Here is a 25175-nt window from a genome sequence, read left to right as displayed (position 1 = left end):
AATTGGCCCGAGAAAGCCACCATGAAAGGCTGGACCTGGATTCTCTCTGGAATGCTAGTGGAAGCTGAAACTCCTCTGACTGTGGATTCCTGCAGGACAGAAGTGTCCTCTGAAGAGGCCACATATGTGCAAACACCAAGGGAACTAGATCGAGCATAGACGCCACAGAACCTAGGACCTGCAAATAATACCATAGCCTGGGTACTGAGAGTTGCAATAAGCTTCATCACCCTATCCGCTTTGAGGAATATCTTGCCTAGTTTGGTGTTGAATCAGGTCCCCAGATATTCCAGGGACTGGGTTAGAACCAAATTGCTCTTTGCCAGATTCATCACCCAGCCCAGGATTCACAACCTCTGCACGACCATATGTACTGACTGTTGATATAGGGCCTCTGACTTTGCCCAAATGAGCCAGTCAGTCAGATAAGGATGCACTAAGATACCTTCCTTCCACAGAGCTATGGCCACTACTACTACATTGGTGAAGGTTCAAAGTGCTGTTGCTAAACCAAACAGGAGTGTGCAAAACTGAACATGGTCTCCCAGTACCATGAAATGCAGGAATTTCTGATGCTCTGCTCTGATGGGTATGTGCAGATAAGCTTCTGTTAAATCTAACAATGCCAGAACTCCCCTTTGTCGACTGCCACTATTACCAATCGCAGAGACTCCATTCAAAACTATGGCACCCTGAGAGCTGCATTCACCTTCTTCAAATCTAGAATAGGCTGGTAGGTTCCCTCCTTTTATCAGAACCACAAAGTAGATGGAGTACTTTCCTTTTCCTCGTTCCCCCCAGATAACGGTAACTATTGCTTCCAGGTGCATCAAATCATCTAATGTGGTACAAATTGCCTCGTTTGACGCAGGAGGCGCAAGGGGAGAACATATAGGCTTCTCGAACTAGATCAACGTTTTCTAAAGTGTAGCAGTCTAATTACTTCCAGGACCACTGCTCCGTTGTGATCATGGACCTCTTCACAGAAGGTGGCCAGCCTCCCCCCTGACTACTTCTAGGGAAGAGTGGACCAGCTTTGTTTCATTATGTACTCTTGCTTCCTCCAGCTGCTTCATTGGAGTTCTCCCAGGCTGGTCTATGAGGGCTCTAAAAGGACTGCATCTTAACAGAGCCCTGCCTCTGAGAGGAGGAAAAGGAGATTACTCAGTTGCGACTTGGACCAGATATCCACCAACCAATTCTGCAACCACAAGAGTCTTCTGGCTGATACTGCTGACACCATAATCCTGGCAAACGTATGAATTAAGTCATACAAAGCGCTGCAACATAGGCCACTCCTGCCTCCACACGCTCTACCTGCTTATTGGAATTTGAGGAGGCTGTACCTTATGCCTGCAAGTGCTGCACCCAACAAACAGGCTTGTTGCATAAAGATACTGTAGACCAATGATGCCTACAGCCGAAACTTCAAACATCCTCTTGAGTTGTATTCTCCTGCGCTTCTTTTAAAATGGTGGATCCTGCCACCAGGATGGCAATTTTCTTGGTCACTGCCAAGAGCGAAGTGTCCACTTTTGGGAGCATCAGTAGCTCTAATGCATCCTCTGGTAGGGGGTACAAACCTTTGGAGTATCCCATTCTCTGACTACTAACTTCTTTACTGTACTATGGAAGGGAAAAGCCTTTGCCAGTCCTACAATCCTTTCATAACAGGATCAACACCTTCTTAATCACTCTCATGGTGGAACCTTAACCCTTAGTTCCTTTAACATGTGCAGGATCAGAGGCCACAATTCTTCCTTCCTGAACAGCCTGACCACCTCAGGATTGTCTCCTTCTGCCATGGGTACAGGGACTCCTCTGTAGAACCTCCCACCCCTTCTGAGTCCTCTGATGCATTTCCAGACTACCCTTTCAAACCAAGCACGCAGCGAATGCTTCCATACCCCCCCTCCCCCCCCGAGAGTCCAATCTTTTAGCTTTTGTCTGCCACAGCAATTCTATGGACTGGAGTGCTTTCCTCCTGCATCCTTCCTAGCTAGAAAGGTCTTTTGCAGGAGAAAAACAAATTTTGAGGAAAAAGTCTCAATCATCTGACCCCTAATCCAAGAGGTCTTCCTGTGTATACAAGTGGTGCCTTGGATGGGAGAGGATAATGGAGGAGGGGAATCCCCTCCTTCCCCTGATGCTTCCTCTCCCCTGCGGCCACCATTCCTATGTCTGAGCGAGCTGTTTTATTTATTTATTTTAAAACATTTCTTGCCCGTCCTTCCTACTTTCAGGGCGGGGTACATCATTACATCCATAGTCAAACATATTTAACTAAAGTAATAAAACAAACAGTCAAACTATAACAAAACAATAAAAACATACTCCCAGAGGGATGAAGGTGGCGCTAAACCTTTAACATGCATATGCTTTCTGAAACAGGCAAGACTTTAGAGCTTTCTTAAAGAACTTAGGCTCCTTCAAGTTTGATTTCTTTTGGGATAGGATTTCCATAAATCGGATCGGCAACTGAAAAGGCACGTTCTCTGGTTTTATCAAGGTTTGCTACCTTCAGTGAGGGAATGTCTAACAGATTCTGACATGCCTGTCCCTGCCAACTGGGTGGCTCTCCCGCCATCTGCAGAGCTGCTTTCTTCCCCAGAGATATCTCACAAACAGACCTGCTGCTGTCAGCCATGAATGCTGCTCTCCGCATGAGCAGCAGTATTTGTTGTGGTCTGCGGATGCTGCCATTTCAGGCCCAGTTGCAGGCACTACCAACACGAAGTTCTTGCTCGCAGCTGGTTTTCCTCACTGTGTTACTCAGCCGCTTCCCCTTCTTCCCTTCAATGACCCACCACTGGCACAAGCACTGCCCCAGCCGAAGGCCTGGCTTTCTCCCAGCAACCTCTCTTTTTTTTTAAACAATTTGGCAACCGAAAAAACAAAAAATCAGATACTTCCCTGAAGGAAGGGCTATGTGGGGGTAGAAAGAGAGCCAGATCACCAGCTTTCTAAATCTCCACAAATCCTGAGATAAGTCATTGAAAGGTCACCAACCACTTACTCGCCTTGCTCTACCAGGGGGATGTCTCCCACTAAGGAACCTTACACACATCCCCCACCCCCACAGCAATTTTCCTGATCCAGAATAATTTTTTTTCACTCCAGACTGCAGGTTTTACACCTCTTTCCATCTGCTGGAGACAGAAATACTGAGGGCCTGCAAGTGGCACACTATCTTAAATAAAAGCTTTTCTTCTGTCTCCATCTGCTGGTGGGCATGAAAAACCCATGCATCTGGACTGATCTGGGGTATGAACAGGAACTTCTATCCGTCATTACTGCATCAAACACATGCCCAATGGACTTCTGCTGATGCTGAAGGCAATGATGCCCTCTGCCAGCATGACCATACTAAGCGCATGCTCCTTGGGGTCCTGCTGTACCCCCAAGGTAGGACACCTACTGATATGACAGTAACCAGTGCACACCCCTCAGACTCTTGCTGAATTCTCAAGCTGAGATGTCCCATAGTGGTCATGGCTAGATCCAGCACACATACTGTTGTGGCTTGAAGTGAAGATGTCCTGAAACAAATGTGCAATGCTACTTACTTAGTAGTGTCTAATGTTTTATGATATAACTTGTGCTGATGGTACAGTCATGAGCTTTCCACTAAAGCTTGGTCAAGACATACCATAGCTTCAGCATATAATCCAGCTTTCATGACTGGTTTTAGATGAAATGTGATACTGACAGCTTGACAGGTCATGTTTGTGGAGTAATCTGGAAATTAGCAGGCAATATTTCCTCAGTCCTAATCAGAGCCCTCTGAAGTTCTTCTAAATTAATCTTAGGCCTCACAGTAACCTTCTGCGGAAGTTTCCTTAACCCATGGCTATTGACTTCAGAGGGTGGCCTGACTACAGCAATATCTTGGTGGTACCAAACTGTTTCCACTTTACAATGATTGACTTCACAGTGCCACAGGGAATATTCAAACACATCTGACTTTTTTTTTTTTTTTTTTTTTTTTTACAGTCTTCTGTGCCTTTGAAAATGTTATCCCTGAGCTCCTTGTTTGGTATGTTTTGACCTTTATTTCAAATTCAATTTTCAGCCAGGTTTTCCCCTAAAACATACATCTTCGGTCCAACTTACTGAACTTCCTACGAGGGAATGCGTTATATACAACAGGGGCACAACTTGGCCTCGAAACTATTCACAAATGGGTTTTCCTATGCTGGATCCCAATGATCAGTTAATTGCTGATTCTGCTTTGATTGTAAGCTGTTCTAATGTCTCTGTTCATTTAAATTTGTTATCCACCTTAAGACCAACTTTGGGAAAAGGCAGAATATCAAATGTTAATAAATAAATATCACAATAGAGAGAGCATGATTCTTTATCTAGGAGTATTCTAATCAATTCAGCTACTAAGAATGGACACACATGGTCTCAATTTAAATTATGGGCCTTAAGGTAATTTTTTTGAACTGGAGTTCTAACTTGGGTTTTTGTTTGTGAAAAGGGAAGTGAAGCTTTTGCAATAGACTTTTTTTTTTTTTTTATGACTTGAAAATTTTCTATAATTGGTCTTTCATAATGAAAATGTAGATCAGTAAAACAAATTCCTACCTTAATACCTTTTGGTTTGTATTTTTTTAGACAGCATAATAGGAAAAATGTACAAGGGTGTAAAGACTTTTACAAGGCAATAGGCTTGATAATTTTACAAGGCAATAGGCTTGATAATTCTTGGCAATCTCTCTGTAATGTTTCGATTCTTGACACCCAGCAGAGAACACACCTCCTGGGACAACATGTCTGGGTAGCAGATGGATGCATTCAAGCCCCTCAGAAGTGAGTCACAGCTACCACTAGCCTTCACATCCTAGTTGTACTGCACCTATGAAGCAGAGGCTAGTGGTGATTGCTTGAGGAGCAGGGAGGCATCCGTCTGCCAACCAGAATAGTTCTAGAGGGGTCCTTGAGATGTAAAGCTGCCTGGAACAAAATATGCACTATACGACACAAGAGGTAAAATGATGATCACCTATTAAAAAAAGGCCTAACAGTGAGCCACACTGCAGAAAACCTATTTCTCACAGCAGGGGAGGCTGCAACCCTGAATACTACTGCATCATATACTTCTTTTAACAGACTATTCATTCCCCTCCCCCATTCCTCAGCAAGTCCTCGGACCCCAAGAGCCCCGTAGTGGGAATTTCCTCGCCGACTCACAGAACAAGGGGCTGGGGAGCTAGGGCTCACTGGGGGATGGCACCATGTTATTGTTGGCTTCTTAATTATTTTGAATTCTTGTATCAAAGAAAGCTGCAGCCTCGTCTTCATTCTATAAAACCATTTTACAAAGTTTATTTTTTAGGACTGTGATAGTCTATGGTCTATTGGTCACTTGAAGGCATTTAGGAAAGGGATTCAGAGACTGTCACAGACTGGTCCACTATGTTGAAATGCTACTCTAAGTAATGCTAACAGCATATGATTAAGATTTTTGTGTGGTTCTGCAGTACATTTTTCCTACCTTGAGTAACATGATTTCCATTCATGGGCCTTACTTCCTCTGAAACCCTGTTCTGAAAATCACACAGTAAAACAAAAAGAAAGAATTACATGTTAGTTTCTTTGGAAACAGTATTCACGTTTGGAAATAGTATTCATGTGTAATTTGTACGAAAATCTATCCTCAAGGTTTTTCTGGATAAAAACACAGATCTCAAAGATGTGCATGTTAAACAGGAGTAAAAGTCCAGACAAATACTACCTTATTGAAACAGGACAGCAAAGTTTAATTCATGCTCCGCAGAATGAAATGAATACCTACACTGGCAACCAGAGAGGTCACGGATGATGTCCTCAAAGTGAATCAACACAGCCAGGAAGTGAGGTGGACATAAGCAGTGGAAAATACATGTTAAGAAGGGACACTCTGGAAGAAGTGACAATAGCCTCAGCAGATGGCTGCCTGATTTTTCAGCTCCACGTGGCTGAGGTATAAAAGTGGTAAATTACATAGCAGACGACCTCCCCCAGACTATCATTTAATATGCAAAATTCCCAGGCAGATGACTACATGCTGGCAAACGGTTGACCTGGCTGATTTCTCCTACAGGCACAACAAACTGGCGGCCGGAACGGTGCTGGGAACTCACAAAACCACTGGGGATCTAGCGGAAGCTGGTGTAGAGACAGGCCCAACACGAAAAGACTTCTAAACTTGGTTTAAGGACATAAAACCAGAAATTATCACAGCTCTTAAAATGGAGATACAAGAAGCGATTGGGGACCTGCGAAAGGAGGTGGAAGACTTGGGAGACAGAGTCCAAGAATTGGAACAGGTCACAGAGGACCAGGCTTCGGTGATGATGCAGCAATCAAGTCATACAAACTCTAAAGCAAACGGCTGAGGACTTATCCACCAAATAAGAGGACTTGGAAAACAGGAATAGAAGAAACAACCTTAGAATCAGAGGGGTGCCAGAAGAAGGCGGCACGATGGATTATGTTTTGTTGGTCCAGGATATCTGCAAGGCCATCTTGAACTTCTGACTCCACCAAACCCTATTTTTATTTATTTATTTATTTATTTAAGAGTTTTTATATACCGTCATTAAGTTATTCACCATCACAGCGGTTTACAATAGGGCACCAGTAAAAAATATGGGTCGTACATTACATAGGTGGTGCCAATAGTATTCGGTAACAATAAGGCGTTTATTAGGGGGATTAAGTGTATCATAGCAATATGTCCTGAAAGTTGCCTACAGTTAAAGTTGAAATACTTCAGTAAGGAATTAAAAATTAGGCATTCGGTGCTTTATGCCGCATAACTTGATCCCTATGACAAAGGGATCAAGATCGATCGCGCCCACTGATCGCTGGGGAACCCTAATAATAACCAACCCACAATTACCCAGTAAAGGAGGCAATTATGAATAAAGCGAGATCATTGGGGAATATCTTATGGAAAGGCACAAAAATACAAATTTACAATGATCTCTCCACTACAACCCTGCAAAGACGTAAAGCCATGAAATATATTACAGATTTGCTAAGGGCAGAAAATGTCCGATACAAGTGGCTGTATCCCTTTGGTCTTTCTTTTAACATCAGCAGCCATTCCTGCATTGCGAGATCTAATGAAGCGATGGAAAGATTTCTCAGGCAGAAAGGTATCGGAACTTAAGATAAATTCAGAAGCGGGGTTACCCACCCCAAGCAAGGAGACTACACGTTGGCAGAGGGCTGGAAAAGGAGGCAAAAGACTGAGACAGCATTCAGGAAGTAGTGCCCAAGAAGGGAGCAGTAACACCTGAGACAAATGGAAGATCTCTCGCTATTGGTTTGGTATTTGATAAACTCTAGACATGTGGCTGTTGGGCCTGCTGGGCCAATGTAGAAATTACTTACCTGATAATTTTAATTTTCCTTAGTGTAGACAGATGGACTCAGGACCAATGGGTATAATGTGCTCATGATAGCAGTTGGAGATGTAGTCAGACTTCAATCTGACGTCAGCACTACATATACCCATGCACGAGGCTCTGATCCTCAGTTTTCTCCTCGAAAAGCAATTAGAGATATGTGTTTGGATAATTTCGATTAGCTTGGTTAACTTGATTAACTTGATACTTGATTACTTGGATTGGTTGGCGTGGTTTCTAGCTGGAGACTGCCAGGGCCCTCAACCGAGAAGGGATACTACCTGGACTTCCATAGAGGCAACAACATCAATGCCCATGCCCCAAAGTTCTGGGCACCATTCCATCTATTTCATCGTGCCCAAGAAAGAGGGAACATTTCGGCCCATACTGGACCTCAAGACTGTCAATCACTAAATGAAGGTACCCCGCTTCTGCATGGAAATCCTGCATTCAGTCACAAAGGCGGTACAACTGGGAGAATTCCTGACCTTCCTGGATCTGTCAAGCCTATCTCCACATACCGATCCATCGCGGCCATCAGCATTTCCTACGCTTCGCGATATTGGGCTATCACTACCAGTTCCAGACCCTACCCTTTGGGCTAGCTACAGCTCCCCAAACGTTCACCAAGATCATGGGTGTAGTAGCGTCGACACTAAGGAAAGAAGGAATCCTTGTGCACCCATACCTGTATGATTGGCTGATCAGAGCAAAATTGCCAGAGGAAAGCCATCAAGCAACCACCAGAGTAAAGGAACTACTGCAGAGCCTCGGGTGGGTCATCAAGACACCCAAGAGCCACCTGCAGTCGTCCCAATCCCTAGAGTACCTGGGAGTCCGGTTTGACACCAAATGGAACAAAGTCATCCTTCTTCCTACAAGGAGAAAGAGATTGATAAAACAACTACGAGCATTGTTGAATTCCACTCTTCCCATGGCATGGGACTATCTCCAAGTCCTCTGACTCATGGCATCAACCATAGAAGTCATCCCATGGGCAAGGGCCCACATGTGGCCCCTACAGCTTTCTCCACTGTCACGGTGGAACCCGATGTCTCAAAACTACTTCGCCCCCTCCGGCTACCGGTGAAGGTTCGGAACCAGCTACAATGGTTGCTACAAGAAGACCATCTGAGTGAGGGAATAAGCCTATCCCCACTGGAATGGACCTTGCTCACCACGGATGCGAGCCTGCGAGGATGGAGAGCCCACTGCCAGGAGCTAACGGCTCAAGGGCAATGGGACAAAGAAGAGTCGGCATGGAACATAAACCGACTGGAAGCCTGAGCAGTCAGACTAGCCTGCCTACAATTCAGTCACAGACTCCGGGGCAAATCAGTAAGTCATATCGGACAATGCCACAACAGTGGCCTACATCAACTGCCAGGGGGGAACCTCAAGACAGCAGGTGTCTCTGGAAACAGAGCCCCTAATGTCATGGGCAGAATCAAGGGATATCAGCTGCCACGTTGCGGGAAAAGACAACATCACTGCAGACTACCTCAGCAGAGAGTCTGGATCGGGGGGAAAGGGACACGGTCTACAGCAGCTAATTTGTCCAGTTCGCTTCCGGACAGGAGTGTTCCTCTAAAGGGCATTCTCGTAAACTTAGTCTTAGATGTCGTGTCGGCTGACCAGCTTCGGAGTCAGAGCTGCTTCTGGCTGCCACTATGGACGAGAGGCTCCTGGCTGAGGTGCGTACCAGGTCTGAGGTCGCATCCATGAGGAATGATATTGCCGGGCCTAATGCTTCGATTGGGTTAGTTGCGTCCCTGGCCATAGCCAGGCTGATACCACGGCGCAGCAGGCAGCGATATGTGAGTTCATAGCTGATATATCGTAAGACTGCTTGAGGATGGATTCCTGCCGTCTGTCATTGGCATCCTTGAGTGAAGCTCCTCTCTCGACTGGTATGGTAGTGCGCTTTGTTGTGGCGCAGACCAGGGCGTCGACCTTGGGAAACCTCAGGAATTCCTTTGTTGCGGGGTTCAAGGGGTAGAAAGCTTCTAGGGCTCGCCCTCCCTTGAAGGTGGCCTCTGGAGCGTCCCATTCCAGGTCGATCAGTTGTTGTACGGCCTGCAGTGTAGGAAAATGGCATGAGGTCTGGTGGGGCCTAGCCAGGAAGGGGCTCACCTTGGACTCTGCTGTGTTGCATGTGTCTGGGATGGCCAATGCCTGCAGACTCGTGGCTACGAGATCTGATAATTTGTCTTTTGGAAAGAAGTGCATCATGGTTCGATACAGTTCCGTTCCTGGAGAGATTTCCCCCTCTTCCAGGGGTTCTGATTCCTCCTCCAAGTCATCTGTATCCCCTAAGGGGAGGTATTTGTCCAGGGGAGGCCCTTCTGGTGGAAGCCAGGAGGGGCCTGGAGGTTCTGGACCACTGGCGGGGGTTGTGGTTGTGTCACTGGTAGCCCTGTTTGAGCATGGATGTAGGAATGCAGCTCAGCGAAGAATCCTGCCCAGGTGAAGTTGTCTGGGACTGCATTGGGTCCAACAGTGCTCCCCGAGGGCCTCCACTGTTGGAGGGCCGAGTCGGGAATAGAGAGGTCTGGGGTAGTCTCGCTGGTGGATCCGGAGACCTCTACAGGCTGAGGGGAGCCTTGTCTCGGTTCCCCCCAAGCTTCTTCGCATAGCAGGCACAGGGCAGAAGTCACCTCGGGCTGCGCCGCTTTCAGATGGCATGCTGGACAGAGGGCTGGACCCTTAACTGTCTTAGATGGCGGTGCTATGATTTGTGCGTGTATCCTGTACAAGTGCACGTGCCGGGAGGCCTGGTTATGCGCGCCGGGTGCACCTACATTGTGCGCGTAGGAGCGGACGATGTGTGCGTAGCTGTGCGCAAGGGCCTAGATGTGTGCTCGGCACCCTTGAGTGTGCCGCTGTGCACCCGGCCCTGGTGTGCACGTTGCCGTGAGCCCAGCCCCGGTGTGCGCACGACGCAGATGCACGCACCGCTATGCGCAAGAGTACTTTGTGCGCCCGGCTGGCCACTGTGCGCACAGCTCAGTTGTGCGGACGAAGTGGCGACCAAGGGGGGGGAAGGCGTCGGCGACCATGCGGTAAGATGGCGGCCCCCTCAGAGGGTCTCCACATGGGAGGACTCTCTTGCTGGATTGGGGTCTAGCCCGGACAAGGCTGCTTAACCCGATTGTACAGATGCCGGAGGGACGATCTATGCGGCTGTCCGAGCCTCGGAGACTTAGAGAAAGTTTTCTACCTTACCTTGTCTTGGCGCTTCCCGGTCCTCTGCCAGTTGGTCTCCGGCTGCGGGGGGAGAGGGAATTACCTTCACCGCCACGCTCTGTTTTGCACCCACTGCCTCTCAGCCGCTCCCTTTTCAGGGGGCTAAGTCCATGCTGGGACAGAGGCTTACTTCTGAGGGATCTCTGAAATCACCTCAGAAAATCTCGATTGGGGGAGGGACCCTTAGGTATCACCGCAGGAGAACGGGGCTCGTCTTGGAGGTAAGGTTTTCTTTTTCTTCTTTAAATTTGGAGTTTCGATTTCTAACGCTGTGCAAGCATGTGTGAAGTCCCGAACTGCTATGGAGATGGAAAAAACTGAGGATCAGAGACTCGTGCACGGGTATATGTAGTGCTGACGTCAGATTGAAATCTGACTCAGTCTCCAACTGCTATCAGGAGCACACTATACCCATTAGTCCTGAGTCCATCTGCTACACGCTAGGAAATTATAGATTTAAAACCACCAAAGAGGGCTGTTGCTGTTACAACCCTATTAACCTAAGGGCTAGGTCAATATCGGGTAACAGGGGATGTCATGTTATGATTTCTCAGAGGTCTGGGGGAGGGGGGGGGGGGGGGAGGGAGGAGGAGAAGACTTGCGATTTACAGTTCGATTTACCACTTTACATAATTAGCTTCATTCAGGCCATGCGAGGTGACGTCATTCTTCTTAAATAAGGTCAGGATGGGCACCTCACTAATGGTTGTGCTTGGGGACTTGGGAGGGGGTAGGGGGTTAATAGGGAAATGGTACACACAATATGGCAATCATCAGGTTGTGGATCTGGCCTCAGGGTATGCAATGTATATTATAACATATATCAATGATGGCTGAGATAACATTAGTATCTCTTAATGTCAAGGGCCTTAACCATCCCCGTAAGTGGCAACTATTGTTTGAGGAAGCTAAAACACTACGAGCCTCTATATTTTTTATACAAGAGACACATTTACTCAGAAAAGATGAGTGTTTACTATGGGATAGGAATTATTCACAGCTTTTCCTTGCCTCAAATAAGAGGAAAAGAAGAAAGGAGGAGTGGGTATTATGTTCTCCAAAGATCTTAGAGCAGAAGTAATAGCCCATAGGAAGGATCAAAGAGGGCAATATTTAGCTTTGGTGGTCCAATTAGATATCGTACTAGTGACGCTACTCAATGTCTATGCTCCCAATGTTAATCAGGGAGAATTTTTCGCACAACTTGAACAATCACTAAGTGATTTTATACAGGGACAGGTACTGATGGGTGGGGACTTTAATACCTCTCTGCACACCAAAGCAGATCATAGCAATCCGCTCAGGCGTGGTCTAAAAGGGCATAGACAACGCTTAAAGTTTCTCATGGATACACGGGGAGTGCAAGATATCTGGTGCCTCCAAAATCCAACTGAGAAAAATTTCACTTTTTATTCCAGGGAACATGGATCATATTCCCACACTGATATGTGATTAGGCAGTAAGATATGGTCCTTGAGCTGTAAGAGAGCAAAGATTGGCTCAATCACGTGGTCTGACCATGCTCCCATAATAGGTTCCTTTTGTCTTTAATTGGAAAAACAGGGAATAAAGTATTGGAGAATGAAGAACATACTGCTCTCGGATAGGCAGATTAGTGAGGCTATACGGGAAGATATCAAGGAATATTTTCTTTTAAATGATAATGGGGAAGTGACACCTGGTACATTCTGGGACTGCTTTAAAGCAGTTATAAGTGGGAAGCTGATAGCCAAAGCACTAGCGCATAAAATCAATCACAACAGTCTCGCTTAGACCTGATGAGGGATATAGGCCAATTGGAACAGAAACAAAGCACATGGGGGATGTGAAACTCTACGAGAGCTAGATAGGAAAAGGAACGAACTTTGAGTTATTCTTGATGGAGACATTCGCAGTCAATTGGATAGCTCCAGGTGCAATTATTTTGCCGATGGAAACAGGCCAGGTAAATTGTTAGCACGCCAATTGAAACAGATTTCCCAGAGCCATGTTTTAAAGATCAGGGATATTACAGGGACATATGTGATGGATAATACAAGCATAAGGGATAGATTTGTCCAATTTTATCAGGAACTATATACCAACGACCATCCTATATCAGATAATGATATTGATACTTACTTAATGGAAATATCATTGCCCGTTCTAACTGAAGAGCAATCATTAGCACTAGATGGGCTGGTGTCACAGGGGGATATATTTAAATGCCATATCCTCTCTTAAGCCTCACAAAGCCCCAGGGTTGAATGGCTTTTCCGGACTCTTTTATAAGAAATACAGTGACCTGCTTATTCCTCACCTGCAAAGGGTATATAATGAGCTATTAAAAATAGTTTTACAATCTTCAATGGACCTGGCAGGCATCATGGTATTACCGAAGCCTGGGAAAGACAAATCCCTCGGTGGCTCCTATAAGCCTATATCCCTCTTAAATTTAGATTTAAAAATATTAGCAAAAATACTGGCTAGTAGATTGAAAATGTGTAACCTATCATTAAAATCATCCATTGTACCTGAAGACTGGAGGGTGGCCAATGTAACCCCAATATTTAAAAAAGGCTCCAGGGGCGATCCGGGTAACTATAGACCAGTGAGCCTGACTTCAGTGCCGGGAAAAATAGTGGAAACTATTCTCAAGATCAAAATCGTAGAGCAGTTTAATGGAACACAGTTAACATGGATTTACCCAAGGGAAGTATTGCCTAACAAATCTGCTTCATTTTTTTGAAGGGGTTAATAAACACATGGATAAAGGTGAACCGGTAGATGTAGTGTATTTGGATTTTCAGAAGGCGTTTGACAAAGTCCCTCATGAGAGGCTTCGAAGAAAACTAAAAAGTCATGGGACAGGAGGTGATGTCCTTTCGTGGATTTCAAACTGGTTAAAAGACAGGAAACAGAGTAGGATTAAATGGTCAATTTTTTCAGTGGAAAAGGGTAAACAGTGGAGTGCCTCAGGGATCTGTACTTGGACCGGTGCTTTTCAATATATATATAAATGATCTGGAAAGGAATATAATGAGTGAGGTTATCAAATTTGCAGATGATACAAAATTATTCAGAGTAGTTAAATCACAAGCAGATTGCGATACATTACAGGAGGAACTTGCAAGACTGGAAGATTGGGCATCCAAATGGCAGATGAAATTTAATGTGGACAAGTGCAAGGTGTTGCACATAGGAAAAAATAACCTTTGTGTAACTACAGCAATGTTAGGTTCCATAGTAGGAGCTACCACCCAGGAAAAAGATCTAGGTATCATAGTGGATAATACTTTAAAATCGTTGGCTCAGTGTGCTACAGCAGTCAATAAAGCAACAGAATGTTAGGAATTATTAGGAAGGGAATGGTTAATAAAACAAAAAATGTCATAATGCCTCTATAATCGCTCTGTGGTGAGACTGCACCCTGAATACTGTATACAATTCTGGTCGCTGCATCTCAAAAAAGATATAGTTGCGATGGTGAAGGAACAGAGAAGGGCAACCAAAATGATAAAGGGGATGGAACAGCTCCCCAATGAGGAAAGGCTGAAGAGGTTAGGGCTTTTCAGCTTGGAGAAGAGACAGCTGAGGGGGGATATAATAGAGGTCTTTAAGATCATGAGAGGTCTTGAACGGGTAGATGTGAATCAGTTATTTACACTTTCGAATAATGGAAGGACTAGGGGGCATTCCATGAAGTTAGCAAGTAGCACATTTAAGACTAATCGGAGAAAATTCTTTTTCACTCAACGCACAATAAAGCTCTGGAATTTGTTGCCAGAGGATGTGGTTAGTGCAGTTAGTGTAGCTGGGTTCAAAAAAGGTTTGGATAAGTTTTTGGAGGAGAAGACCATTAACGCTATTAATCAAATTTACTTAGGGAATAGCCACTGCTATTAATTGCATCAGTGGAATGGGATCATCTTAGTGTTTGGGTAATTGCCAGGTTCTTGTAGCCTGGTTTTTGGCCTCTGTTGAAAACAGGATGCTGGGCTTGATGGACCCTTGGTCTGACCCAGCATGGCAATTTCTTATGTTCTTAATAGAGTACTTCCCTTATTGATACATAGCGAACAATCAGGATTTATACCAGGGAGGCAGGTAGGGGATAATATCCGCAAAATTGTCAGTTTAATGTGGAAGGCCCGTAAGCACAAGACCCCCTCTGTCCTAATGGCGGTCGATGCGGAGAAAGCCTTCGACAGGGTCCATTGGGGCTTTTTGTTTAACTTCTTACAAAAAGTGGGCTTTGGGGAGAATTTCCGGACTTGGCTGAAAGCGATGTATGCCTCACCTAGGGCCTGTATTAAGGTCAGTTGCTCATATTCTACTATCTTTGAGCTGGGCAGAGGCACTCGTCAGGGGTGCTCACTCCCCCCCTACTTTTTGCTCTGTTCATGGAACCACTGGCAACCATGATAAAGAGTAATGGTGACATTAAGGGGATTATAGTTGGTGAATCTCAATATAAAATATCTCTTATTTGCAGATATCCTCTTCTCGGTAGCCTCCCTGCAATTAACCCTGCCAGTGCTGGTGCGGGAACTTGACCGCTTCAGTGCCATATCGGGCTTTAAAGTAAATATGTCCAAATCAGAAATTCTAAATGTTTCGCTCTCTGAAGAGCAGGCTCTTAGTCTCAAGGCCCATTTACCCTTCAAATGGGCCTCCAACAGTATCAGATATTTAGGGATCCAGCTGAGTGCAGACTGGATGCAGTTATTTAATTTAAATTATCTCCCATTGCTTGCAAAAACTGCTAAGGACCTGGATATATGGTGCCCCTACACCCTCTTTTGGCTAGGGAGGGTGGCAGTTATTAAGATGAACGTGCTCCCGAAACGGCTCTGTTTCAGATTCTCCCAATAGAGGTTCCAGCCAAATTTTTGAAATATCTGCATACAAAGATCTTTCATTTCATATGGCAGAAACGTCCACCTAGAGTGGCGAGGAAGGTCCTATGTAGACACAAGAGATTGGGGGGCTTGGCAGTGCCCAATTTCTTACATTACTACAATGCGGCCCAACAGAGCGGTATTTAAATGGTCCTCATGATCTTCCCAGAAACAGTGGATAAAAATTGAGCAAATAGAGGCTCAGGATGTGCCCCTGTACACTAGGCTGTGGGGACTACCCAGGTGGATTCAGCCCGGTTTCTAATCCCTTTACTATGTTGGCATTGAAAATCTAGAACAGATGGAGACTAAATTTAACAGGGCACAAAGCTGTATCCCCGCTTCTCCCCTTAGGTATATATAAAGGGGGATATCTGGTGACCAACCTAGGAAATACATTCCAAAAATGGGCTCAAAATGGTATATGGTGTTGTGGGCAATTGATAGATAATTTAAAGTTGATCTCCTTCTCAGACCTCCAATTGCAATATAATCTGCCAGACACTGAATATTTCCATTACCTCCAGGTACAACATTGTCTCAATGATAGCTCTCTAAGGAATCAGGTGGTTAGAGAGATGACTGAATTTGAAGAATTGTGTTTTAATCACGATGTAACTAAAGGGCTTATATCTAAAATCTATACTTGGCTTGGGTCAAGGTCTAGCTCACCCAGTCCACATCTGATGAAATGGGAGAGAGATTGGGGGCATACTTGGACTTAACAATGGACCCGATGTTATTTGAATGTAGCTAAAAGCTCCATCTCAGCTAATATTATTGAGACGAATTACAAGCTGGTATACCGATGGTACATTTCACCAGTTAAATGAAGCAGAATGTACACATCTCAAGATAATAAATGTTGGAGACACTGCAAGCTGGAGAGTATGTTTTATCATGTATGGTGGTCATGCCCTAGGATACTACTCTTTTGGAGATGGATTGAAGGAGTGCTCACACAGGTGACTAAACTGACTATCCCCTTTAGCTCTGAAATATATTTACTCTCAGCCTACCCACCAACATGGCCACCAACTGCGAGGGTGTTAATCATATTTTATGTGCGGCTAGACAGGAGTTAGCAGCCCACTGGCTTAAAGAACTACCACCTGCTGAGGATGCAGTCCTGAAAAGGATCTGGTTAGTATATTACTGGTACTACTTGTCGGCTATACAGAAAGATACTGTTGCTTATCACATTTAAATCTGGGAACCTTTTCTACGTTGGTATAAGAAATTATGAGGACCCTAAGTCATATGGAGGTATATCATTCGAGCTTTACTGTGGAAGTATTAGGGTACCCTTGACCTTGGGGATCATTGGGTGTTGTTTTATATCCTATCATGGCTATGCGGATGTAACTGATAGCCAGTTCTACAGAATTATGGAAGGAATCATGGATAAGCCATAGCGTGTTTAGAAACTGGGGGAGGGGAGGGACAGTGGGGTGGGTTATATGGGGGTAAAAGTGTCTTGGATTGGCATGTTGATCGTGAACTGTTGGCCGGATTTTAAAAGGGTTACGTGCTTAAGTTGGGGGGCGTGTTGGGGGGGGGGGGCGCGCGATGTTCAGGGCATTCCAGAGGGCGTGGTGCCGACCCGGGGGCGTAACAGAGGCCTCCGGACCAGCCCCCTGGTCGGGTGATGGCGCAGCAGCAGGCCATCAGCGTGCGCGAGTTACGCCTGCTTTGAGCAGGCGGAACTTGTGCGATAAAAGTAGTGAGGGTTTAGATAGGGCCGGGTTTAGATAGTTTAGATAGTTCCCTCCGATGACGCTCCGATTTCGGAGCGGCCTCGGAGGGAACGGGCGGCACGCGCAAGTTGCACCAATGTTCACCCCCTTGCGTGCACCGACCCCGGATTTTATAAGATACGCACGGATCTTATAAAATCCGGCGTACTTTTGTTCGCTCGCGCACCGTTTTTTAAAATGTACCCCTGTATATTGATAACATTTGATGTACAATGATGTTTTGTTACAATGTAAACCAGCATGATGTTCCGACGAATGTCGGTTTATAAAAATCAACAAATAAATAAATAAATGTTCTGTTATAACATGTTCTCTATGCACCTGTTATTGCCAATAAAAAAAAATTTACATTTAAAAGAAGGGACACTCCTGCATTTTGAATAAAATTATAGCAAGAGGCAAAAACTGTGTAGTTATTTTATATTAAAAAAAACCCAACCCAAAGGGCATAAATTAATATAACTATTACTTATTAGATATTAAGAGGATAACTTTCAAAGAGGTGCATGTGGTCCCATACATGTGCATATATGGCCACATGGAAATCTTCTATAGTATTTTATAAACTGCAGATACAGGAGGATTATAAATTACGTGCATGTCTATCTCCAACATATGCGTGTATGTTTGCTTATATGCAAATACCTTCAAATAAAAAGCATGTAATTTTTCTACCTATTTTATAAACATACGTGCATGTTTTAGGTGCAAAAATATAGAACTTGCTTGTGCAAACCCTGATTTACACATAGAAGCTGATTTATTTTAACAGATGTACGTGTAATTAAAATCATCAGTTTGCCAATACTTCCACCAGTTTACCCAGTTCTTGTTCACCTAGACATCCCACCCAACCAATAGGAGACAACAAATTACTATCAATTGCATTAGATAATTAGTAGATGTAAAATTGTTCAAATAAGTTGCCACATGTATTTGTGTAAGTCTCTTATAAATAGCAACATACGGGCCTAACTCAGCACACCCAGGAATGTCACTAGACTATCCCTTTTTTGCATATGTAAACGTGTGTGTGAGAAAGTGAAAATACATGTGTATCTTTAATGTTTATAAAATAGCATGTACGAGACTACAAGCTTCTTCTGTCCATAACTCCTTTGAAAATTCACCCCTAAGGCTACCAGATTGCTTCAGGTCAGAGACAGATTGAACCAGACCTCGTTTTTATCTCAGATTCCACCGTAAATATTACTGGTTCGAATCTTAGAGAACCTGGTGAATTTCAGACATTAGGACAACTTTATAACAACTTTAAACTTTATTAACATTTATGAATCGCCTGGTGCACAAGGCTCTAGGCAATTTACAATGCACACACAAAGCCCAGTTTTCAATCTTTGGTCCAATTTTCAGAGTGCAAGCACATGTAAATTTTCACTTTGCAAACTGTCCCAGGTGCAAAGCATGCATGATTACTTGTACCTGTTTTTATTGTGGATAAAATTTGCCTAGACAAGTATGTTCACAGATTTGAAAATGCAGTCCATGTGCATATGTTTCCTCTCCCAACCTAAACCTGCCCCTAGAATGCTACCTCTCAATGCGGCTAAAAGTACATGCATTGCAGAACATTGTGCAGACCTTTAACCATATTGAGGGTGGGCAATTTTCAGACAACCAATTTATGGGGATAATTTTTTTTTTACCCATATAAATCACTTTCAAAACTGCCTTTATTATTAAATCAATGCACTTCATTTTCTTTTTAAATTAATGAATAAAATATATGGATGCACATTACATACAGAAGGATAATGTTATATAAAATTAAACAGATAATTTTTAAAATTATTTTCTCTTTAAAAATACACACTGCTGATTTTATGACATGTAAATTTTAAATAATCAGTACCAAGGAAAATTAAAATAAATTATTTTTTCCACCAACAATAGTTATATACAATGTAACAGGCATCAAAGTACAAAAAGGAATTTTTTCCTGCTTTTTCTGTTTCACTGTAAACCAGCATGATTTGCATTTAATGCAAGAATGTCGGTATATAAAAGTTATAAATAAATAAATAAATAAATAAATCAGAAGCTTTATTTTCAGGATATGTGACACCATTGGATCTATTTAAATTTTACGTAGCCCAGGTATTGAAAATCCCAGAGGAATTAAAACCAGTGGTTACAAGAGCGTATTACCTATATCCTAGAGCTGGAGGTGAATCAGGTCATGATGAACAAGAGTTACCAGACTTGTCTACAATATTGGATTCGTCGCAAGATTTGACGATTACTTTGAGAAGACCCCTCTTGGTTACTTTTGCCTTGTTAATGGATAGAAATAATATATTTAAAAATTACTTTAGATATAATCATGTATTATTTTTTGGTCAAAGAATATGGTGCTACCCCGACCTTGTTAAACAAACACAACTTAGGAGGAAGCAATTCCTGAATATGAGAGAGGAGGTGGTAAAACTTGGAGCTAAGTTTAAACTTTGTTTTCCTTGTAAGTGTTGCATGCAATATCAACAACAAATGTATGTATTTATGGAACCTTTACAGTTGAGGTCCTTTCTCAACTCACATAATCCCCCCCAGTAGACCCAAGTAGGTGATAGTAATGTATAAGACGGTTTGGTTTCAGAATGTCACATTTGATTGAATTTTTTTTTCCTTATTGGATGCTCCTAAATTTCATGCTCTCCCAGTATTTCTTTTATTATTTTAGGGACATATATGTTTAAATTTCATTGAAATTCTATATTTTTCTATTAAGATTGTATGTATTTTCTGGTTATGTCCTTAACAAATTACAGTGCAAGAGTTTTCTTGTAATAATGTTTAAAATGCATAAATAAAAAAAAAAAAAAAAAAATGTTTGCAATACACAGATACCTCTTCAAAAAGGTTATGATGACAGTGCCAGCAAGTTTAACTTTTTTTTTTTTTTTGTATATTATAGTCTCACTGTATTAAAAGCATTTAAATGTGTAAAAATCTGGACAGATGAGTGAAATGTATCTGCACTGGCAGGAGATGAGATAATGAATTTTGAAGCGCCAGTAATTCAGCATTAGCCATCAATAGATGTGCTTCAGCCTGAATTTGTTTACAAACTTCCTTTTTCAGAAGTATTTATTATGGATGTGCATTCATTGAGCTAGTTATTTCATTTGATCTGTGGGTACGTGCATACCTCCTGAATGTATGGTATACACGTATTTTATTAACGAGTTATGTGTGACCCATCTTTTCTTATGAGCATACCATACATTTGTGAGGTACATGTGAACGAATGTCCCAATGAATGCACATCCCTAGTATTTCTACTTGAACAAGATGAAAAGGCAAAACGGTTTCATGAAACCAGATCACTAGCCTGAGAATGAGAATTCATTCCTGTACTAACAGAAAACATTTGGCCCATCACTGTCAACAATCAGCAGGTTACAGTGCAAGAGCAGAGAGAAGAAGAGACAAGGAGCATGGTAGTCAAAGTGTGTTAAGTTCTCAACATACCATTGAGCTGTATGGGAACATCATCTGAACTGCATTCGTATAGGCCTGTTGAGAATTACTGGACAAGTTGTGTGCTGAAAATTGAAAATTAAGCAGTAATAATTTTGCAATTATTTATATAGTGTCTCATATCAAAACAGGCCTTGACTGCATTTTAGAATTTTAAAGACTTCAATACTATTAACCAGTTACAGCTGGGTGCTGGTGAGGCACAGGGAGGGAACGTGACTCGTATCTCTCAGTCAATGGCGGAGTAAGGAAACCTGGAGTTCTTTATTCCCATTCTCAAACTAGACTATCGATTCCTAACCCTGCCCTGGAGTGTCTGATCTGGTCTTCAGGGTATCTGTAATGAATATATGGGATACATGTGCACATCCTGGAATCCCAGTATTTGAAAATGTTTTATTCATATTCATTGTGGCTAGCCAGAACTACTAGACCAGTTGGTTATGTGTGCTCATAGGACTAAGTTGAGAAACACTGCATTAGACTCACTCTCCTCCCCAGTCATGTATAACACTGGCTATTAGTCCCATGCTGAGAATCTATCTGCCCATTCATCACCATAAGGAAAATATATAATTCCTGCAATATAGAACATTTGAGAATACATATTTATAGATTATAGCACAAGATTAAAAGCGTGGCTGCCCATCTCCTGACTGGAAATTCCTGTTGTCATTCAAAAGGGTGTGAGTAGAATGCTAAACTCCAATATTGTGACAATAGTTATTTTCAGATGCTCCAAAATAAAAGGATTGTGCACTCCCTCTCCCCATTTTTCTGAATCTTAGGATGTTCCAGTGGTTTCCATGTGAAGAAGGTAGTTTACTTCTTGCTTTTCTTACCTGTCTGCTTGTACTTTTGGACTTTGAGCTTTAAGTCTTTTCTCTGAATGTTCTTAAGACTCTCTTCCAATAGATCTAGATGATCAGGGGCAAGCAGGTTCTGCTTTTCTAGTTCTATCACAGTAGTCAGGAAACTCTAGGAAAAGCAGCACAATTTATCAACAACTGTTCTCAGCTACAACTTTTTTTTTTTTTTTTGCTAAATACAAAGAGATCCTACAGCTTTACTCAAGTGCTCCCCTGGTGTTATTTGTGCAGCTAAAATAATGTATGCTATACCAACATACATAAAACAATGTACAGATGCAAGCTTAAAAAAAAACAACCCCTCCCCCCCCAAAACAAAAAAACAAACCACTCCATATCTCATGTCCTTTCCATTACTCATACGGAGTAGCTGCTTGAAACACCGATTTATTTATTTATTTATTTAACGCTTTTTATATACCGGCATTCGTAGGACACATCATGTCGGTTCACAAATAACTGAGAAAGGAAATTACAATGAACGAGGATGGGGGGCTAACTGGGAAATAATTGGATAATATACAAACTGGATAACATATAAAGGACAGGAGAGAGAGTCAACGAGCAGGGATACAACAATGTTGAACGACATGGAATTAACTTATCCATGTTAAGATTAGCTATGCATAAGCAAAGATTAAATAAGCATAAGCAATGTTAAGGAGGCACTTATGTGTGTGCACTAAGGGGCGGATTTTAAAAGGCGCGCGAATAGCCTACTTTTGTTTGCGCTCCAGGCGCAAACAAAAGTACGCTGGATTTTAGTAGATACGCGCGGAGCCGCGCGTATCTGCTAAAAACCTGGATCGGCGCGCGCAAGGCTATGGATTTTGTATAGCCGGCGCGCGCCGAGCCGCGCAGCCTACCCCCGTTCCCTCCAAGGCCGCTCCGAAATCGGAGCGGCCTCGGAGGGAACTTTCCTTTGCCCTCCCCTCACCTTCCCCTCCCTTCCCCCACCTAACCCACCCGCCCGGCCCTGTCTAAACCCCCCCCTTACCTTTGTCGGGGGATTTACGCCTCCCTCTGGGAGGCGTAAATCCCCGCGCGCCAGCGGGCCTCCTGCGCGCCGGGCCGCGACCTGGGGGCGGGTATGGAGGGCGCGGCCACGCCCCCGGACCGCCCCGGGCCGTAGCCACGCCCCCGTACCCGCCCCCAAAACGCTGCCGACACGCCCCCGAAACGCCGCTACGACCGGGCCCGCCCCCGACACGCCCCCGCCACGCCCCCCTCGGAGAACCCCGGGACTTACGCGAGTCCCGGGGCTCTGCGCGCGCCGGGAGGCCTATGTAAAATAGGCTTCCCGGCGCGCAGGGCCCTGCTCGCGTAAATCCGCCCGGTTTTGGGCGGATTTACGCGAGCAGGGCTCTGAAAATCCGCCCCTAAGTGTGTACTAAGTCTATAAGTGTGTGTGCACTTATAGACTTAGTATATGAACTTATTTACAGTATAAAGGAGGCATTTGGATAAGGTTTAATGAAGAAATTACTTACCTGATAATTTTGCTTTCCTTAGTGTAGACAGATGGACTCAGGACCAATAGGTTTATGCTCTCCTGCCAGCAGATGGAGATGGAGTCAGGTTTCAAAGCTGACATCACCCTAGATATACCCCTGCAGTTACCTCAGCCCTTCAGTATTTTCTGCAAAAGCCACTGTGGACACACTATCAAAAAAACGCTTAAAAACTTGATTAAAACTGGATAACTGTAACAGTCCTCAACCAAACACTGAACCCCAGTAAGATTACAGATGCCCTGATCTAGGGACTGGATGATGGCTTACCGTAATCTCTTGGAATCACTATCCACTCCATGGGTGAATCCTTGGCACCGTTCTTGGGCAGCCGTGGGCAGGATGCTGAGTCCATCTGTCTACACTAAGGAAAATGAAATTATCAGGTAAGTAATTCCTCCATTTCCTAGCATATAGCCAGATGGACTCAGGACCAATGAGATGTACAAAAGCTATTCCCGATTGGGGCAGGAGGCTGCCTGTGGTCCAGTTAACACTGCCCTTGCAAAAGCTGTGTCCTCCCGAGTCTAAATGTCCAGGGGATAGAACCTTGAGAAGGTGTGCAAGGAGGACTATGTCACCAATCAGTAGATGTCGACGGGAGACAGCAGTCCAGCTTCCACCCATGAGACTGCTTGAGCCCTAGTGGAATGAGCTTTAACCTGAAGGGATAATGGCTTTCCTGCCTCTACGCCTCCTTAATCCAGCAAGCTATGGTAGCCTGTGAAGCTGGTTCACCCTGCTTCCTTTGTGAAGGACAAAGAGGCAGTCTGTCTTTCAGACTGGTTCCGAAACTTCCAGATACCGCACCAAAAGCCTACTGACATTCAAACGATGGAGGAGGTGGTATTCTTCCGCGTCCTTTGCTCCTTCCATGTGACAGGGGCCGACCATTGGCACCGGTAGCCCCTGTCACATAGTAAGGGCAAAGGGCCACCGGCACATTTTGATTACTGGCAGCAGACGGCCCAAGAGCAGTTGATTACTCCTGGGTCCCCTGCTGGACCACCAGGGACTTTGGCAAGTCTTGGAGGGGTCAGGAGAGTGGGGGGTTGTGGTTATTTTATTTTATTTTTTTTTATATTTGCTCCATAAGACGCACAGACATTTTCCCCCCCCCAATTTTGGGGGGAAAAAAAGCGCGTCTTATGGAGCGAAAAATATGGTAACTTAAAGACCTATCTATTCTCATTCGTATTTAGATCTCTCTCTAACTCTCGGTAGGCTGTTCCAGGGTTTGCTGCATTTGACATAACATTCCTATTTGCCAGGCTCCAGACCGTACCCATACCCTCTTATTTCTTACAAATGTTTATCTTATGTTTTATGGTATGTTTTTATGTGTATTTATTCTGTATATTATCAAATGTAAACTGTTTTGACCAACATTTGTTGTAAAAGTGGTATATAAACCCTTTCAAATAAATAAATAAATAAAATTGGTCAGCAGATGCAACCTCCAAGGCAATTCTCAAAGATGCTCTTTAAAGCAGTGGTTCTCAACCTTTTTTCTGTCGGGACACACCTGACAGATGGTTCTCACATGCGTGACACACTGACCCATGATCATCACAGGGCTAGATGTAAATGTACAGTTTGCATCCACGGGAACCCCCCTGATCCACAATAATGGATGTAAAGCAGAATTATGACATTCCCCGTTCAACTCACTCTACAAAAAAGATATTCTGGTTCTGGTGTCATCTCAGTAACAGCAACTCAAACTCCTTCTACTTTCAGGCTCAATAGCCCTACTTATGAAAAGACAGCAGTTTACCACCAATGCATGTCCTCTTGAGAAAACGCAACAAATAAGACAGATAAAACACTTACATGCTAGTAAAATATCTCTGTAACAGACACAGAACCGACCTAACATACTCCCAGGATCTGTAGTAATGCACATAAACTAATCCACACACAGTTACACCTGTATTATGGAATACACTCAAACAGGAGCAACCCTATCTATGAAAAGGCAACACTACAAATATTAAATCAGGCCCCTAAA

The 25175-nt window shown here is 43.8% G+C and overlaps 1 protein-coding gene across 8 annotated transcripts in view; it reads right to left on the bottom strand.

The window, feature by feature from the left end:
- CFLAR (CASP8 and FADD like apoptosis regulator) overlaps positions 1-25175 on the bottom strand; it is a 143025-nt gene that overhangs the window by 30771 nt on the left and 87079 nt on the right. For all 8 annotated transcript variants that reach the window (XM_029606229.1, XM_029606231.1, XM_029606228.1 and 5 more), the window contains 3 exons: positions 21627-21762; positions 20776-20849; positions 5501-5552 (listed from right to left, as the gene is read on the bottom strand). In XM_029606229.1, the coding sequence (XP_029462089.1) occupies positions 5501-5552; positions 20776-20849; positions 21627-21762 (262 nt within the window). The remainder of the gene's footprint in view (positions 1-5500; positions 5553-20775; positions 20850-21626; positions 21763-25175) is intronic.

This window comes from Rhinatrema bivittatum, chromosome 6, assembly GCF_901001135.1.
Source record: "Rhinatrema bivittatum chromosome 6, aRhiBiv1.1, whole genome shotgun sequence".
Lineage (NCBI taxonomy): Eukaryota > Metazoa > Chordata > Amphibia > Gymnophiona > Rhinatrematidae > Rhinatrema > Rhinatrema bivittatum.
This window is presented reverse-complemented; position numbering and strand designations above follow the sequence as displayed.